A 19,026-nucleotide genomic window follows, 5' to 3' on the forward strand; every position below is an offset into this window, starting at 1 on the left:
AGGCCAGAGAGATTCAATTGAAAGCATGTCCAAAATGTAAGACTCCAATAAGGAGGAATCTGAGATATGGTAACACCACCAAGAAGCTCCTGAAAGACATTGATGATGTGAAGGAAGCAATCAATGGGGATGCACGAAAACGTGAAAAACTGAAAGAGTCTATGAGATTGATGTTATATATTATACATCCTAGAGGAGTTAACAACAGATTGAATATGAATGTCATAGAAAGAATGATGTCATCCTATCATTTATTTGGTGGCAATCGAGGAAATCGGTGCAAAGACCGGATCCAGACAGTCATACAAAGTTCTGTAGCATTATACAGTTTGGAATTACTGGAAACACAAATTAAACATCTTCTGAAGATTGAAAAATTACTTCAGAGGCTCAAGTCTCAAGGCAACTTGACAAATGAAGACAAGACGAGCATTAGACGAGAAGGTTGTAGCCTAAAGGAGCACTTATTCAGAATAACGGCAAGGCCTGATTACCCGGTAAGCAAACAGCAAATAAAGGAAACACAGAATGAGATTCTTCGGGTCACATGGCTTCTTAACATATCTACTATAAAAAGATCACTTCAAAATGCAGGTATCCTGAAAGAATTCAAAGACAACGAGCAAACTAAAGATGACAGGGATGAAACAGTGTCTCTGGGATCTGCCCATGATCAGCACAGGCAGGAAGGAAGTGAATTTGAAATTGCAGCAAATGACCAGAGAGAAAATGTAGCAGCCAATGATCAGGAGGGAAACATAAGTGAAATTGTAGCAAGTGATAAGGAGGAAAATGAAATTGAAATGGTAGCAAGTTGTCAGGAGGAAAACATGAATGAAACTGAAGTAAATGGTCAGGAGAACAAAGATGGAAATGTAGAAAACTGTCATGGGGATAACAGAGATGAAAAAGCAGCAAATGGAAATGAAATTGAAAACATAGAGGAAATTGTAGCAAATGATATGGAAGAAAATGTCAATGAGAGTGTGGGAAACGTTGACCAAAATGTAGCAAAAAGTCAGGAAGAATATTATGTGGATGAAATTTTAGCAAAGCATCAGGAAGAAAACATAGATGAATATGTAGTCAATTGTCAGCAAGGAAGTGGAGATGAAATTATAACACATTGCCAAGAGGAAAACAAATGCAAAAGTGCAGTGAATGGTCATAAAGAAAACAGTGATATAAATTTAGCAAATTGTCAGGAAAGAAACAAAGATGAAAATGTAGGAAATTGTCAGGAAGAAAAAAGAGATGAAAATGTAGCAAATGGCCAGGAAGAAAAAGGAGATGAAGGAGTAGCAAGTGGTCAGGAGAATAGCATAGACGAAATTGTAGATAATAGTCAAGTGACAAATAAAGATGAATCTGTAGCCAAGTGTCAGGAAGAAAATGAAAATGTAGCAAGAGGTCAGAGACAAAACATAGGTGAAAATGTAACAAATTGTCAGGAAGGGAATGACGGTGAAATTGTAGCAAGTGTTGAAGAAGAAAATGTAGATGATTTCATAGCAATTGATATTGAAGAAAAAGAAGATGAAAATGTAACAAGTGGTCAAGAAGAAAAAGATGAAGAAGAGGAAGATGTAGATGACATTGTAACAAAGGAATTATCCAAAGAAGATGATGTTGAGACACTGATCAGATCAGCCCTACAGATTTTAACCAGCTGTGAACCCTTTACCGCAGATAAAGATGAGCGTTTGAAGGATATATCTATGAAGTTGAAAGATATGATACCTGGTGAGTACTATGCTGAAGTGACACAAGAAGAACGACAAATGGTGGTAAAAGCCATGCAGTTCTCCAGAGGTCATTGGTTCAAATGTCCGAATGGTCACATCTATTGTATTGGTGAATGTGGTGGAGCAATGCAAGAGGCTAAATGTCCAGAATGTGATGCTAAAATAGGTGGTAGGAATCATGCACTAGAGAGTGGTAATCAGCTGGCTTCAGAAATGGATGGTGCTAGACATGGTGCCTGGTCAGAACAAGCCAACCTGGAGAATTATCAAATTGATGACTGGGATTGATTTTAACAAAGGTATGCAAGCTGTTATTTTTATATTTGCTCAGTATCTACATTGTGTAACATATATTTCAGTTGAGCTATAGGATAAGCATGGGGAAATGGCTATGGGTGTAAGTGTGTAATTTGACTGAAAAGAATGTAAGGTTGTACTAATAATTCCTATTTACAAGAGATGTGAAAATGTCTACATGTTGTTTTCAAGGTTAATTTACCCAAATTGCGGTAGAAACAATTACTACCACTAATCCAGTGTACATCAAAATTAGCATGTATCAGCAAGGAACAATATGGAAGAACAGGTCTAAACATTTGCCAGATGAAAAAATAAAAGCATTACTCTGTGAGAAGATATCTCTTCAGGTGTTTCAGTTGTACTGATCATGTCTCATTTCTATTGCAAGTCATATAAACAATGCATCATCAACCAACCAACCAACAAACCAACCAGACTGACTGACTGGTCAATCAACAGGTTATCTATTTGATAATTATTTCATCAATGGATCAATGTATCAATGAATTGACATCTTAATTTCTTACTTTCAGGTATGTACCATGGATATGTCATGAAGATGAACAGTGACTTACACACACACACACACACACACACACACACACACACACACACACACACACAGACAGACACACACACACATACCCAAGCATGTATGTATGTATGCAAGCATACAGACAGCATATACATACTTACACATTTACACACACACCATTCCTGTGTTGGGGAGAAAGTTGTATCTCAGCCTCAACCAAAATGTACTGTCGCTATAATAACTGGTATATATATTGTATACAGACAACAAGTCCTATTTTTCACATAATCAGATTACTAGTAAATTTCTTCTCTACTTCTTCATGGAGGATACACATTATGTCAAGACACATTATGTCAAGACACCAGCCATATTTTACTTTGGCAATGTTGATATTAGCTCTCATATACATTATCTGACTGAATTTTCCTAGGATTATAAGTCCTAGAGGTTATACACAGGGGTCAGTGGTGGAATATCCAATAATGTTTTCATAGTAAATAGTTGATATTCGTAATTTTACAACCATTCTTGATTTTGGTCTGGCATGTTTCAGGATGTTTGAATTGGCCTTTACTTTATACTCAACCTAATGTTCTAATGAAACATATATGAACACTCATACTTTACAAGTTCTTTATGTTAAAAATCATACCATTACCAGATACTAGAAAAATTATGGATCTTACTACCAAATCAGAGTGACTATAGATTTTCAATAAGGCACTACAATTTTTACATCTCACACAAGCTTTTTGTTACAAATTAACAAAAATACAGACACTGACAGTACACACCCATAAAAATGATACATTTTATCTCACTTTGAAAACAAATCAACATCACTGTTGGATGATGTGTAACAAGCAAGATTAAGACATTGTTAAATATTCAGAGGGAGATAAAAAGTAACATTTATGTGCATGTATTTTGTTTGTGCAATTTGTAACAAAAAATTATGTGTGAGACGTAAAAACATCATGCTGCCTAATTGAAACTCTGCTGTCTTTCTGATTTGGTAGTATTGGATATAAAAAAGTTAGTCAGAGTTCAAATTATCTAATTAAAGATAAACGTCTATTTTGTACCCACTATATAGCTGGTTGAACATTTATACATAACTTTAAGTTTTAACATTACAATCAGTTTTTTCTTGTGTTATTTGTATATCAACCTTCAACGTAAGTGACCAAGGCTACAATTTCTTGGATAATGCTAATGATTTTCTTCAAAAAGATGACATTTGACAATTTACCATAAATATGTACTGTCTTGACTGATCAGTTAAATTGCCACAAGCTGAGTTTATACAGTGTTTGATGTGTTTAATGTTTGCTGGATACTGAAAGGTATATGTGACTATATTGGTCCTGAAAGTATAAAGTACTGCAGCAAATCAGCCTCACCTCTGTTTCTCTTGAAAGGACACAAGGTGAATTTCTGTTTTTAGAGCGTACTATTTACTGTTCATCAATATTAACATTGTTTCATACATGTATGATTTTATAAAATGTGATTTTTGAAGTTTATCTTTATCATAGATTTGCACCATCATTTTATCATCTTATTGAATGTGTATGGTTTCTGTACTACTCATTTACTGTAGTAGATTAGGTTGTACATGTAGTTTTTTAAAAGTCAGTTATATCAGTCCCTATTCACTCTAAATTAGACTCCACAGTCACCGTTTAAATGACTCTTAGGAACTTGAGATCTGCACAGGTGTAGACCATGGGGTCACATCACATTCTGACCTTACTTACCAATTCAAATTATACTTGGTCTTTGTAGGTTTGCACAGCCTGAGGGCAAGCTCAGCTGATAGCACAAGTACACCTAGCTGTGTGATGAAGAGCACAAGCACACCTAGCTGTGTGATGAAGTCACTCTTAATATTCTTTGCATTGATCTTCCTAAAGTGTCTAGCAAGAATGATTGATGGTACAATTAATTCCAAAAAAGTGTTTTGGGGGACTTTCATGTTTTCCTTGTAATTTCCAGTGGTCCGTAACTGGTAAATTTATGCCATTCCTGTTTTGGTTTACATACACAGCAAAACCATCAGATTTAAAGTATTTAATAAGAATTCAACTAAGCTGGTTTCATCATTCTAAATCACTGTTGTTATGTTCACCATTAGTCTGTACAAGGTGGGACATACTGAATGGACATTGTCTTGATGTGATACACACTGTTAGTTTGATATCTAATTGCTCCATATATATTTCACACTTTCATAAAAACAATATAATTTTATATTTATTTCTTTTTAATTTATAAAAACTATGTGATGTTGGGACGACAATCATATGTTCGAATGAGACAGAATGAAAAATGCTAGGTATCAAACTATCCATGCTCGGTACTCGGTCATCTGTACTTTGAAATGCACATGGCGACATTTAAAAGTATTCCCCATTTTCCCCCATGCATCATTTAATTTTGATGTGTTATATATCAATGGAAAGTACTTTTCATACTGCCACCTAACAAAAAACATATATTTGAAGACAAAAGTATATCGGGAAAAGCAGTGTCAAACTAGACAATGATTGAAAGGAATTTTTGGCACACAGTAAGTATATTTGATTGCTCGTATCTGATGACGCTTGAATCTAACAAGCTGGAAATCAGCAGATTTATACATCTCTTCTTCATGGAGATGTTTACATTCTAACAAAGTCCAAGATATGCAAGTTGTAGAGCTACAAAACTAGGCAGAAATATACCAATGGTAGAACCTTCCTCGCACCAAGCTCATTACTTCCGTATTATTCATTAATACTCAGAAGATCGGAAAATCTCCAACTTTGGAGATATTGTTTCCTCCATATTTAGAGTGAATAGGAACTGTATACTAGTATATGACTTTACAAACCTTAATAGCGAACTTGCAAACCCGCCATGTTGAATGTTGCATCATGGGAAATGAGATAATAAATGCTAATCAATTAGTATTGTAAACAATATTGTTACATTGTTTGTAACCACAGATAATCAATTTATAGTCACCCTGACCTTTGTGGGAGGTTTATCGGTAGCTCCAGATTAGGTATTACAATAACCACAGATAATCCCACAGTCCTTTGCATCTACGCATGCTCAGTCTGGATTGCAAGTTCCCTATTGGTGACAAGACTGACTATAGGAATTGTCATTTACTGTTAAATAAAGGAAATCAATCAAGTTTCTAATTCGTCTGCTTTTCATAATTATGTAAGTGATATGAAAATTACTGGAAAAGTGTATGTGTATGGTTTCAAGGGGTGTAGATATAAGTTGATAGCAAGCACAAACAACCACCTCCTCTTTCCATTTTCTACATTTCCTAGATTGGTAAAATATTTAAGGACTTGGCATATGTTACTTCACATTGATTTTTCAAGTAGGATGTCCATGAAAAAATTGTTTTATAAATTAAAAATCCAAAATCAATACCCAATGACCACTCTAAATAAGGCAGAATGTTTTGATGAAATAAAGATGTGCATGTTGTATATAATATTGACGCACAGAGGATACTTCCTGCAGACCTGTTTATTTCATGTGACAGAAACTTTCACAAAACAAATTATAACAAGCAAAATTGTAAGTTTTTGACATATCGTAATTCTACCAAAAAGTTTGAAGGAAAACTTTTACATAGCTGGCACTGTCATAAATGCCTTAATAATGTTTTTAAAACTTAGAAAACTTTGTTTCACATTTGTAAGACGAATTTTTAGTAAGATAAAGAGCAAAATGAATAATTTGCATAACTGGTATTATTTATTTCTGCTTTACTTGTTCTTTTTGGAGTTTAAGTAGCAAAGATTTGTTTAAAACAGGTAATAATGTACTTATAAACAAAAAAATATACAAATGAAACCACAAAAAAGGCAAGCGCTTACAAATTAAACACTAGTCTATCTGCTAGACCTCAAATGTTCTTCCGATACAATACGACACACGACTGAACATCACTATCGAGGATGGAACATGTTCGGGCAAGACCTCACTGTGAACTTTGTTCGCTTATAGCATCGAAAGAAAGCCTGAACGTCTAGCAGCAAGACTAATGAAGCAGCAGCTGAAAGGTCCACTGAATGTTGTCTGCCCTAAAAAAGCTGAATTCCCTTCTATACGTTGAAAATATGCACAAAAACGAGAATATTTTTTAACCAGATTTTAATTACTCTCGTTACATTTGTGGCAGTGCCAACTACATTTTAATTTCCCTTTAATACTGGCATGTACAATCTAGAACAAAGTAGAATTTCTTGCAAAAATCAGAAGTTTGGTATGATTGTTAACAGCAAACTGAAATAACACCTTAACTGAATTTCATGTTGATATTATTTTTTTCTGTAAAATACAGGTATTTTTATCTATCATTCTTGTTGCTTTTGGCAACTCATATGAAAATAATGATGTAATGAACTGTGATCCACTATAAAGTAAGAGAAAATTTTACATGTCCCTTTTCAAGAGATAGAGAAAAAAAGATATGAAAATAGATATGCTGGTTTGATTTGCCAATGATAAAGTCTTTGTTAGAATCAAGATCTTTGTTTAACATAGAGTTCACCCAACTATGCTCTATCACAGGAAATCTTAATATATCCATATAATTCTTTTTTTCTACTCATAGTTTGAAATCAATCCTCGCTGGCAGTAATTCAAGTTCATAAATGTTTTCACTTCATATACAACACTATGCAAAGCAGCTGGTTCTGATATCCTATTGTCCTATATGACCTGTACTATTCTATTTTTTTAAAGGGGAGATCAACACACCTCGGTCAATAGAGAAATACAATGCGTAACAGATTAGGCCAAAAAAATGAATAATTTCTGGTCAGCGCACGCATCACTTAAATACACCCCCATGTCGGCCTTTTTTTTTTTTTTACATGTTTGTCCAGCCCATGCACTCTGCAGATTTGTGGGGAAACACAAAAATAACCCTCCCTACTTCAGTGAAGACAACTGCAGAACCAATAATGAACAAGCAAATGACATCTGCCCCCACATACACACTTGCTCTAAAGTACTAAATTAAACGAACAGCAACTGCCATAAATAGTAGATTGATTGATTGATTTGTTGAGAATTATAAAAAAAGAAAAAGAAAAAAAAAGTGTCGTCGCACCATTGTAGGCAACTGTCCTGACAAGAAACAATTCTTTTTTTTCTTCTTGGCCTTAGAAGATGATGATCTAAGAACCTTGATATATGTCCATCAATGTGACAGCATTGTAAACACGAAGGATGACAGTTTGCGATGCTAGAATGTCCATATCCATATCCTTGGCATTGTGACTGTGCTAGCTCTTGTAGTTGCCCATATATGTGTCGGCTAAATAAACAACGTGGCCTCCCCTCTACAAATTTAGAACAGTCCAGGTAATACAGGATAGATTGAGATGGAAACTAGGAAAGGTTACTACATATTTATATATATGCCTAAGAGGTGACAGACACTTCAAGAGGGGTTGATTTGGTCAAAGTGACTGGTTCTGTTGGTGACTTATTGTCACCACTAGTAGTGTTACTGTTAGTATCTTTGACAATGGGTTTCTGTCCTTTGAATAACTGGATACTCAAACGATACAGTTCTGGGTCCATATCTGCTGCAGTATAGGCACTTGTATCAGTTTCCTACAAGTAAAGTATACAACATTATTAAATTCAGGTTTTACACAAGGTATCCTTATAGAGACTTACAAACTTGATATCTATGCATAATGTATGAAAATGTACACCTATGATATCCTACTTTTACAACATACACTATATCTCCATTGGCTTTCAGTGACAGGAGATCATTAAATAATCTCGCTACTAAATAACTTGGTTATAAACTAATATTGTAGTGAACAACCCTACATGATCTTTGTTTTCAAGTCATCCAACAACACTCAAGGTTCTCAGAACACGACTCAAACATGTAGTTCGCTCTTTCATCTATGCAACCAATTCTTTGGAACCAATAGGGAACTTGCAATCCAGACTGAGCATGCTCAGACGCAAAGGACTAAGGGATTATCTGAGGTTATCGTAATACCTAATCTGGAGCTACCGATAAAATAAACCTCCCACAATGGTCAGGGTAACTATAAATTGATTATTTGTGGTTACAAACAATGTATCAACACTGTTTACAATACTAATTGATGAGTATTTATTATCACATTTCCCATGATGCAACATTCAATATGGCGGGTTTGCAAGTTCCCTATTGCCCACCGCTCTCCACTTTGCACCTTTGAGACTTTTAAGTCAAGACTTAAGACATACCTTTTTGAGAGAGCTTATTTGTGACGGTATACAGTAAAGCATCAGTGAGCATCATCACTTGATGGATACCACACGCTACATAAATCTCTTTATCATATCATGTTATCATATACATGTATATAGACTTTGTTACTAAAACAACATTGTTGTAAATAAATACATGTTTGACTAATTTCAGTAACACTGAAAACAGTAAAAAAAAAAATTTAGACTATGAGTGTAAAGTGCTTACCTTTTCAGTTTTTCTGAGTTGTTTTCTGATAGCCATATCTCTTCTGGCACAGAGAGCTCGTCTACAAGGACCTATGTCTGTGAACAGTCTTGCTCTTTGTTTCTGTCTCTTCAATGAGGCCGCATTAAAAGCACCAAGATCACTGTCAAATAGTTTTAACTTGGGACCATGCCAATCTGAACACAAGATAACAAGGAAGTTATAATAGTGCTTAAGTTGGTGTTTTGGTGAAACATCTCGTAAGTCTAAACGTTCATACAACCATGCAGAAACCAATAAGGAACTGCATATTCCACATGTCATGATCACTATTTCTAGATGCAAACATGCAAGCGTCAATGTTGTTACATCTACATTTGATGTCCACATGCTGGCACTTTAGTTCATTTCATTTTGTAGCAAAAAAACTATTCATTCACCATACTATCTTTCCAGCGTAGCAAGATCAGTTTCTTATCACTTTGTGTGTAGAACAAGAGCTGGTGAACTACTATGACCTTTGAACTGAGAAATGAAATGAATACACTACACTACATACCCTCTTCTAGAGCTTTTTGGCAGACATCGGTGATCTGAGCCATCAAGTTTGATCCGGCTAACACCTTGGAAACTCCAATTGTGGCAAGGACGTTGCCAGGTGAGAATTTCTTCAAAGCTGTGATTGGCTGTTCCTCTCTCTGCTGTACTTGGGTGTCCTTCATGAGACTGGCAAAGTCAACATCCAGCACATCCAGTCTCTCTGAATAGAGTATGTATGGAGAAATTTATGACATAGCAATCCATTTGTTAAAAAAAAGTAGATGTGGTCAAGTAGTAATCATCACAAAGGACTCCAGAATATGTAAATTGGTCTTTCGATATCGGTGGTAAATAGATAAAATCTACCAAAGCTCCCCAGTCACTTTACCAAAGTTCCCAAAATACTATGATCCAATATATGGGAAACTTTTCCAGTTTTATCAGATTTCCCCCTCCTGGACTGGGGTTCCCCAACCTCAGCAAACATAATGCAAATAGACACAACTTCTCAAACGTACATAAATAAAGAAGATGCGACTCTGAGCGAGATTTTACTATGGGCGAGTACCAGGATGCAATCTACATGGATCAAAATGTTTTGATTTTCACTGGCGACTGGCGACTGAAAGGAGTGTGCTATGGTTTAAGATATTTTCCCGCTATTAATAATATTATATAATATGCCCCATAATCTGGTCTTCGAGGAGTCAGGAGCGACATCACATCTTACGTAATACTGCATATACACTATGATAATGTACTATCATTTCATTGTACAATTTATTTTAATTTACAAGTTTTTGACATCTACATACCCACAGGTGTCTCCTCAGGCTGTTCTTCTTGTTTTTCTTCCTCCATCTGGGAATCTTCTTCTATCATAGCTTCAAGTTCATCTTCACTGATAGCTTCATATGCATCCTCATAGGTGACAACAGTGTCTACTGGTCCATTCCCTTGATCGTTTTCACTTGCTGCATCTCCAATGGTACTTATTGGCATAGCAATGTTTTCAATTGGTTTGGAGTCTTCTATTTCAGGCTCCTTTGATGGTTCAACTTTCTCTTCAATATTCTCCTGTATCGGAACCTCAACTTCTGCCGGAACTTGTTCCTTTTCCTCTGACCTGCTTCTTGTCCTTGCCCTTTCTTTTCCCATCTCTCTAGCCCTTTCTCTATCTAAAGGTCTATCCTCATCTTTATTCCTGTCGGCTACAAACTCCTCTTCTTGTCTGTACCTACTGCTTTCTCTCTCATTCTCTTTGTGAGTTCTGCCTTCTCTTTTCCTGTAATCTGAACCTGATGAGCTATGTCTACTTGAAGTACTTCCAATGCTGGGACTACGCCTTCTGTGAGGAGGAATTCTTTCATCCTCATCCTCGGCAACTCGTCTTGTATTTCGCTCCCCCTCCCCTCTTATCTCTAATCTTTCATCTCTACCTCTTCTGTCACGACTTCTGTCTCTTTCTCTCATTCCTCTATCTAAATCCCTGACCCTCTCTAACTCTCTGTCATCTTCCCTACTATATCTGTCTCGACTGTCTGATCTTGCAGACTCTCTGTAGGTCTGTCTGCTAATTTCTTGTCTCTGTCGACCATTGTCTTGCTTTCTGTATTCATCATCGGCCTTTGTTTCTATGACTATGTCCTGATCTGCACTATTACTATTACTACTGCTTCTGCTTTTGATTTGAGGTTCTGATAAAGAATCAACACTAACGTCTGACCAGTCACTGAAAACTTCCTCATTTTGTGGGAAGCTCTCTTCAATGACCTCTTTAGGCTTTCTATGCATCTCCTTGTCCTCTCTTTCTTCGTGTTCTTTCCTTGTATGTTGAGGAGGAGGAGGAGGAGGAGGAGGAGGAGGGGGAGAAGGTGATCTCTCCCTCACTCTCTCAGCTCTGGAAGGTCTGTATGTGTCTCTGATTTGTGGACTATCCCTCCTCTCAATTGGACGTTTTCTTTTCCGAATGGGCGAATCACTACCTGATTGGTCATCAACATCAGAATATGAACGTTTATGGGTTATTGGCGGCCTGTCCCTTGCAAATTTATCTGGTCTTGTGTCTCTGTCCATGTCATATTTACTGATTGGATCACGTGATCTAACACCTCCGCGATCTTCATTTCTGTCTGGATAGTCCCTATACCCTGCCACTCTTTCAATCCTACTTCTCATATTCCTGTCTGGGTCAACAAACTTTCCACGTCTCCCAGTATATCTTCCATCGCTAGGTTCATCTCTTGAGCGGCTGCGATCTGGTGGGTATCTCACATCATGACTTGGCTCAGACCTCTTTAACTTGCTAGGGGGTGTTGGACTGCGTCTTTCCATTCGTGGGATAATTTTACTGGCAAGTTTGGGTTCTCTGCGATCTCCTTCATGGCTGCTTGTGCTATGACTGGTTGGGGAGTCACGGTAACTGCGATAATTTCCAGGTGAATTCCTGTCTTCTTTAAACTTGCGTCTGGAACAAACAGGGCATAATATACAGGTAAAAATAGCGCCAATGGTATTGTAGCACAACATATCCATGCTCTACTGACAGGACAACATAGACACAAAACTATAGTACTGGTAATCAAAGCATAGACACAAAAACATAATAAAAACAAGATATTAATTAAATACTAACATATTGTACCTGGCTGATTCACTACTACGTTCTGGTGGTCTATCATATCTCTGTAAGTCTCTTTTTTCTTCTTGTCTCCTTTCCCATTCATCTTTCCTTGACTCTCTTTCTCTACGGGATGAAAAGTCATCTTTTCCGATACCTCTTTTCTCAAACCTGTCCATGTCTTTACTATCTTGGTAATGTTTACCATAGTCCCTGCTGTCATCTCTTTGCCGTCTTTCTCTGGAACTTGGTCTACTATCAACTTTCTTCTTTACTTTTTCTACAGAGTGAAACCACATCAAATAAATGGTTGGAATTTTTTTTTTTTTATTTAATTTTTTTTTTTTTTTTGCTTGAAACTGTTCCCACTGATTCTTTTTTATACAGATGCTTACACATACATAATTCTACATAAATCTAATCAGGTTTTGGACAATGCATAGACTGTGAGTCATTACTCCAGGAGTCCTCAAAATTTGCATTTGTCTAGTGAGTGATTTACAATGTTTGTAATCAAAGGAACTGAAAGCATTTATCTGTTTTCATTTTAATTGCACTAGCCAGGTTGGGTTAAATTTTTCAGGGTCTGAGCCTTCATTTTTGAAGTTGATCAATATTTTGAAAGTAGAAGAAGATATCTTGGAAGGTATCAAATCAATTACCAGAAGGATAGGGTGAACGTCGTCTTTCAAATCTATCAGGAGATCGTCTTTCCAGGGAATGTCTCTTTGGTGAGATGGATCGTTTCTTTATGGGAGGTGTTCGTCCTCTAGGTGAAATTGATCTTCTCTTTGGTGAATACGATCTATGTAGTGGTGGGGGTGAAGGTGACGGACTACGCACTTTATGTTTTTTCACTGGTGGTGGCGATGGTGACCGCATTTTCTTGCGAGACATGCGAGGTGGTGGCTCTCTGGGTATGGGAATATCCCTGGTCATAAGAGAAAAGAATTTATGAAGGATATGTAATCCTACAATGTGGGGAAGTCTTTGATTCATATGTGTATGATATGTTTTCAATCAAAATGCATGTGTCACACTAAAAATCATTTCTGTTCAAGAGCATTTTGAAAAACAATGCTATTAAATCTTACAACACATCGTGATTTCTATCAGCATCCCTTACAAATTTTAACTGATGGTAGAATGTCGTATTTTTTGTATTTATCCACCTACTTGTGTTTAGACTTTTTCTCTGGTTTATCTTCAAAATGTGATTTCTTTTTCTTCTTTGTCTTCACATGGGTTATATCCATTTCAGGTTCGTCTGGAGGTGGAGGACTCGGTGTATGAGGACCTTTACGCATGGGGGATTTGCGTGACTTCCGAGAACGTGGAGGTGAATATTCCTGAGCAGGGCTTGGAGTCCGTGGTCCTTTTCTTGAGAATGGCTCTGGAGTTGGAGTCTTTGGACCCTTCCTGTCCCTAGGTACACAAGTATATTTTATGTAAACTATGGTACAACCTAAGTTTAGAAGTTATTTGACTCAAGGGAAAATATTTTCGTAACACCAAAACTAAACTAAATTGACCAGTCAAAGTGTAAATTCATAAAGGTTTCAGCAACCAAACTAAAGAGTCCACTCAGCATGGCAAGAATGTTATATTCAAATAACGAAGGACATGTCTGAATGAGAAGACACTTCACTTTGTACCTTGGTGATTCTGGAGGAGTCCTAGGTCCCTTACGCTTCTCACGAGATTTGCGTCGTTTCTTCGGTGGGGTTGTGCGTGGCAGATTTGGTGAAGGGATTTCTTTCCGTAGTTTAGAAGGGGGCGTTGAATCTTCTGATGACACCTTGTAGATAATGTAACAAAAGAAACTAGTAATCAAAATTGTTTATTTCCAATTTTTGAGAAACCCTATACAATGGTCACAAATATTAATATTAACAATGTCAGTTTTCATTATAGCACGGTTCCACCAGTGTGTGAAAAGTGCTTTAAGGCCCTAGCACAGACCAATAGTGACACAACAGCCTTTAAAACTTCCTCCACTACCTTGGGAACATACACTGCAGAGCAAGAGCAGTTTCTGTAAGCACATACATTAACTTTAAAGCATTCACATAGCCACCTCTATCCTACTACATGTAGGTCCTTAATTACACAGCTGGGTTGTTACAGGTGCACAAATACTGCCCAGGGGCTATAGCCATTCAGAAAAACCTGGCAGCAGCAAGGATGAGCAGCAACCTGCAGATTGTAAGCCAGCCAATCTCCAATTTCAAACATTTGTGAGTTTTGACACACTGGAATTTGAAATTAAAACTTTTTTAATTTTTTTATTATCCATTATCAATATTAAAATAAGATAACTACCAAGAGTATTTGACCATTATGCGTCTTCAGGTCAAGTCCATGTAAAAGACAGTGGCCATGGCAGGTTTGGGTTAAATCAGATTTTAATGTGATTTTTTAGCTTTATGTAGCATATTGAGATTCTTAATTGAATACCATTATATAAGAATAGTACATTGGATTTATTCAAATTTACCTGTTTTTCAATTATCACGTTTTCTTTTTCCTTTTCTCTCTTCTCTTTTTCAATTTCCAGTTCCAGCTCCCTTTGTAATTGTTGTCGTCTCATCTCTAGGGTTAATTCCCTTTCAAAATCCAACAAACTCTCATTACCATCCTCCCATTCCTCTGGAAGACACAAACGTTTACCAATATCGGTTCAAAAAAAATAAACGACAAAGTTGGGATGGAGATGGGGGTAGGGGTACGAACTCTTGGTACAGCCTAGACTAATCCTTGTTCAAGGGCCCTGGTTTCACCACAGACAAGGAAGAACACATCAGCAATGGACCCTCTCCCATTGTCTGAATGGTAGTCTCCAGTAAACACTACCGGTACTCATTGTCATGGAAATAACTTTTATACCATTCAACTTTCCTTGTCTGTGATTTCACAAAAAAAACCTTAGACACAGATAGATGTAGTCTATAGTTTGTGGATTCCTCCCATTCCCACAAAGTGTGGTATAATTACTACAGTTCTTTATTCACGACAAGAATTACTGTAGATGGAGTATTTACATCACTTTACAGTAATTACACGAATACCCAATGGCTTTTCATTCTATCATTTCCCCACCTACTTTTGGTAACTCCACTGGGTTACCTGGGTTATCCTGACTTCTAAAAGGGTTACATGGATGACTTACATGTAGTAACATAACTGTTTTCATTCTAACATTTCCCCACCTGCTTCCAGTAATTCCACTGGGTTACCTGGGTTATCCTGACTTCTAAAAGGGTTACATGGATGACTTACATGTAGTAACATAACTGTTTTCATTCTAACATTTCCCCACCTGCTTCCGGTAACTCCACTGGGTTATCCCAGTCTAATAGAGTGTCTTCTCTATCACTATCAGGTGATCGTTCCCTAGCTAGAACCACCGGACTGATTTCACGTCTTTTTCCCTTCACTGGTTCATCCTCACCTTTATCTCGGTGACTACTTCTCTGACGCGACCTCTCCCTCTGCAAAGTAGAAAATTTGATTACACTTGACATTCGTTTTTTTCCCAATGGCTCTGTGATAGGAAATGTTGACAAAGCAATGAGGTCAGTCTGATGGTAACCACGACAATGGCAGACCAAGTATATGGAAGCTAACTTGAATGGAGACAAACACTAAAAACAATTATTCTGGCATACTGACAAGGTATCATTGCATCAATCAGGGGTGAACAAATCATTTTGTGAACTGGTGGTCCCCGGACCAATGCCTCAAAAAATCCAGTGGTCCTGCTGAAAGAATTAGTGGTCCCAGGTCCCGCTAATGTGAAACATTAAATCTTGCCTATGAATCTGTATATTCAGAGGACTTTTTAACATAGTTATTAACAGTAAGGACCAGGTACTGGTCCAACGTACCAGACAAGGTAAAATTTGTGTGGTCCGCCCAAAAAAAACGCTAGTCCTGGACCAAGGACCAGTGGATTTGTTCAACCCTGTATCAATGGATGTCAACGTGATTACACCCACAATAGGGTGGTGTTTTCTGATAGCCAGTTTTTTCTCAGGTGGCCACACATACAAATTACAACCACATTCAATGTTTACACTACTTATATAATTTACAAGGTGATTACATGTATTTATGCATGCATATTAATATAACCAAGGCACCGTTATCACCCAATTGTGTAATATATCACGCCATATGCAACAATCATAGTTTAAGTTTATGTTGATCTTAATTTGCTTAATTTCCATAGTAACCTAATATGATTTATTTGTTTAGAAAAAGTTTCAAGAAATCTTAGAGTCATGCGGATGACCACTTCCCCTTCCATCATCTACCTCTGTGCTAGTACATGCATCATTTCATAAATGACATTTTGACTGAATATCATTGAAGCTGCTGACAAATCAAAGGCAACGACTGAGAATGGCTTGTCGAAAATGCCAACCATAGGATACGATGATGGATGTATGGATGTTACCCTTCCCCATAGGATAATGTGTGATCTTTTAAACCAGTGACATGAATATTAATGATCAACACAGAAGTAGCTTTCAAAATATGATCTCTAGTCTGGGGTTTCACTAAATGGGATAACATAAAATGTTTAATGCAGTTTTGGAATTTTCACATTAGAACAGTTTTCCAAGGTAAAATGAATGTAGCATTGTGGATGTTGAAGACAATTTTTCCATCAGATTTATAGGGGCCTTTTTAAAGAAAAATGGGCTTATCCCACGATGCCGCACTCTAGAATGAATATTGTGTTTTAACCCTTTCATGACTAGAGATGAGTTTTAAATAATATGGGGACCCAATTTATATGAATATTTTCATAATTACAATAATATTACTTTATTAGGAAGTAACAATTCTTTAATTCCAGTCTAAAATCAAGTTGATATGTGCCAAAAACTTACATAAAACGAGAATTTTGTCCAAACAATTTTGGTGGGAATGTTTTCAGTATTGAAGGGGTTAAATGAAATACCTTAGAGTCAACACATTGTATGATATGTTGCTTGTCTGACATGTATTACAACGATACCTTAGGTGAGTAAGATCTATCTCGACTTCTCCGTTCACTGGAGGGGTCTCTTCTCCTACTACGTACTTTATGTCTCAAGTCTTCACTGTCAAGGTCATCTCTTCTTCTGTCAGGTGACCTGTTGGTAAAGATTGTGCAAATCTTTAACTCTGAACACACTATACAACTTTGCTGTACCTAGTTATGTAATTTGTAAAAAACAAATGAAGATGAATTTTCCATGTACATCATAATACAGACTTGGGTAAAGGTGACAGTTGAGTTGGAACCAAATAGATATTTAATTTGGAACACCGATTTTCCAAAGTAAATTAACCAATCTTCGTACTAAGGACACAATATGAATAGGAACTTACCAGTAGGTCTAACTCTGTGTATGGAATGGGACGATGATTGACATGGAGCAAACCATAAAAGGTCTATGGAACTGGGGCGTGATGGTTGAGATGGCATAATGAACTTCATGGAACCCCCACCCCCACCCCCACCCCATGCACATGCTGATGTAATATCGCATCTTGGCAAATGAAGCACTTGTCAAAACCCATTCTACCAAAAGTATACAGATTTAGCTCCTTTCATTTAGATGATGAAAATTTGAGTAATTTCAATGCCTGACCTTTCACCCCGCGGTCTCTTCCTTGATGCTAGGCTGTGCTGAAACCGACATTTACTGCCATAAGGACAGTGTCCATCTCGTAACCAATTACGACATGTCTCTGGACGTATCCCATCTGAACTAAGTCGGCTCTGTAAAGGAATAATGCAAAGGCAGTATGTTGTAATTTGCAGACAACATAGCTAAGTCTATCATTTATTTCACGTAATTATTCACTGAATTACTAAAAGGTTACAAAACTCAAATGAAAAAAAAGAAATAAGTACAATAGAATGAAATGAATTATATAGAAAATTAAAATTATGAATAACAATTGTAAAGCTAAAGTATCTATAGTATAAGCTATAGCACTACTGAACCTTGTCAGTTCAGGTGTGCTAAAAATATCGAGCAGATCTAGTACTACCATACATGTAGGCTGCTTTTTAACAAAAAGTTCTAAAACTACACAAAAAGCAGTGATGTCAACATACCTCCCTTCCCCCACCACCTGGTCCAAGTCTTTCAAACACACTTGGACGTCTCCTTGAGCTTTGGGAGGAATCCTGTATCGATTTGGAGCTATCAACAGTTACCTTTCTGTGAATTTTTGACATGGCTGACAAAGCCTTCAGCAACCAAACCTGAAAAAATGAATGATAATGTTCACTTTCATATATGTAATCTCAGTTTGTCCGGTAAATGGACAGTAAACATGGTTTGACTTGATAACGTTACAGACATCGCACGCGCACATCAGAATCACATGATTTACAAAATTTTGTACAGGCATTCCGTTCTGACAAACAACCTGACAAAGGCATTTGACAGTCAGTTTTTATAACTGCACAACAACAAATCGGAACTCAAAATGTTCTTATTTTTATGAGTGAATATTTTAAAAGCCTACCTATACTAGCACATAAACGAAATCAAAACAACGCATTTCCTCTTTCGTACTTGAAAAGAGTTCCCTGGATGGATGTCGCCATATTGTTTATTATGTATTTACTCCAGTGAATCACGCCATCTAACGTGAATTTAAATTATATAAAATGTGTTTTGTACTACAGAAGCAGAAAAAAGTAAAGATAGTTATTTTCCCGCGGAGGTTTTTTCTAGCTATCAACAGTGTAATCAAAGATCTAAGGCCATAATTTCTCATTCGGCCA

At 36.8% G+C, this 19,026-nt stretch overlaps 1 protein-coding gene across 5 annotated transcripts; it reads right to left on the reverse strand.

Moving 5' to 3' along the window:
• Window positions 1-6,286: 6,286 nt before the first annotated feature.
• Window positions 6,287-18,845, reverse strand: LOC144442255 (uncharacterized). Of its 5 annotated transcripts, none has more exons than XM_078131551.1 (14): window positions 18,765-18,845; window positions 18,349-18,498; window positions 17,876-18,006; window positions 17,323-17,374; window positions 15,682-15,721; window positions 14,728-14,879; window positions 13,886-14,028; window positions 13,407-13,655; window positions 12,893-13,161; window positions 12,246-12,510; window positions 10,426-12,077; window positions 9,630-9,830; window positions 9,092-9,267; window positions 6,287-8,220 (listed from the first exon to the last, which is right to left on the reverse strand). In XM_078131551.1, exons 2-14 carry the CDS (start codon window positions 18,469-18,471, stop codon window positions 8,026-8,028), a joined length of 3,648 nt encoding a protein of 1,215 aa, XP_077987677.1. In that variant the 5' UTR covers window positions 18,472-18,498; window positions 18,765-18,845; the 3' UTR covers window positions 6,287-8,025. The 5 variants fall into 5 exon arrangements, with proteins under 5 accessions (XP_077987677.1, XP_077987675.1, XP_077987676.1 ...); XM_078131549.1 differs by having other exon boundaries at window positions 15,550-15,721; XM_078131550.1 differs by having other exon boundaries at window positions 17,257-17,374.
• Window positions 18,846-19,026: the final 181 nt, after the last annotated feature.

Source organism: Glandiceps talaboti, chromosome 11 (assembly GCF_964340395.1).
Source record: "Glandiceps talaboti chromosome 11, keGlaTala1.1, whole genome shotgun sequence".
NCBI lineage: Eukaryota > Metazoa > Hemichordata > Enteropneusta > Spengelidae > Glandiceps > Glandiceps talaboti.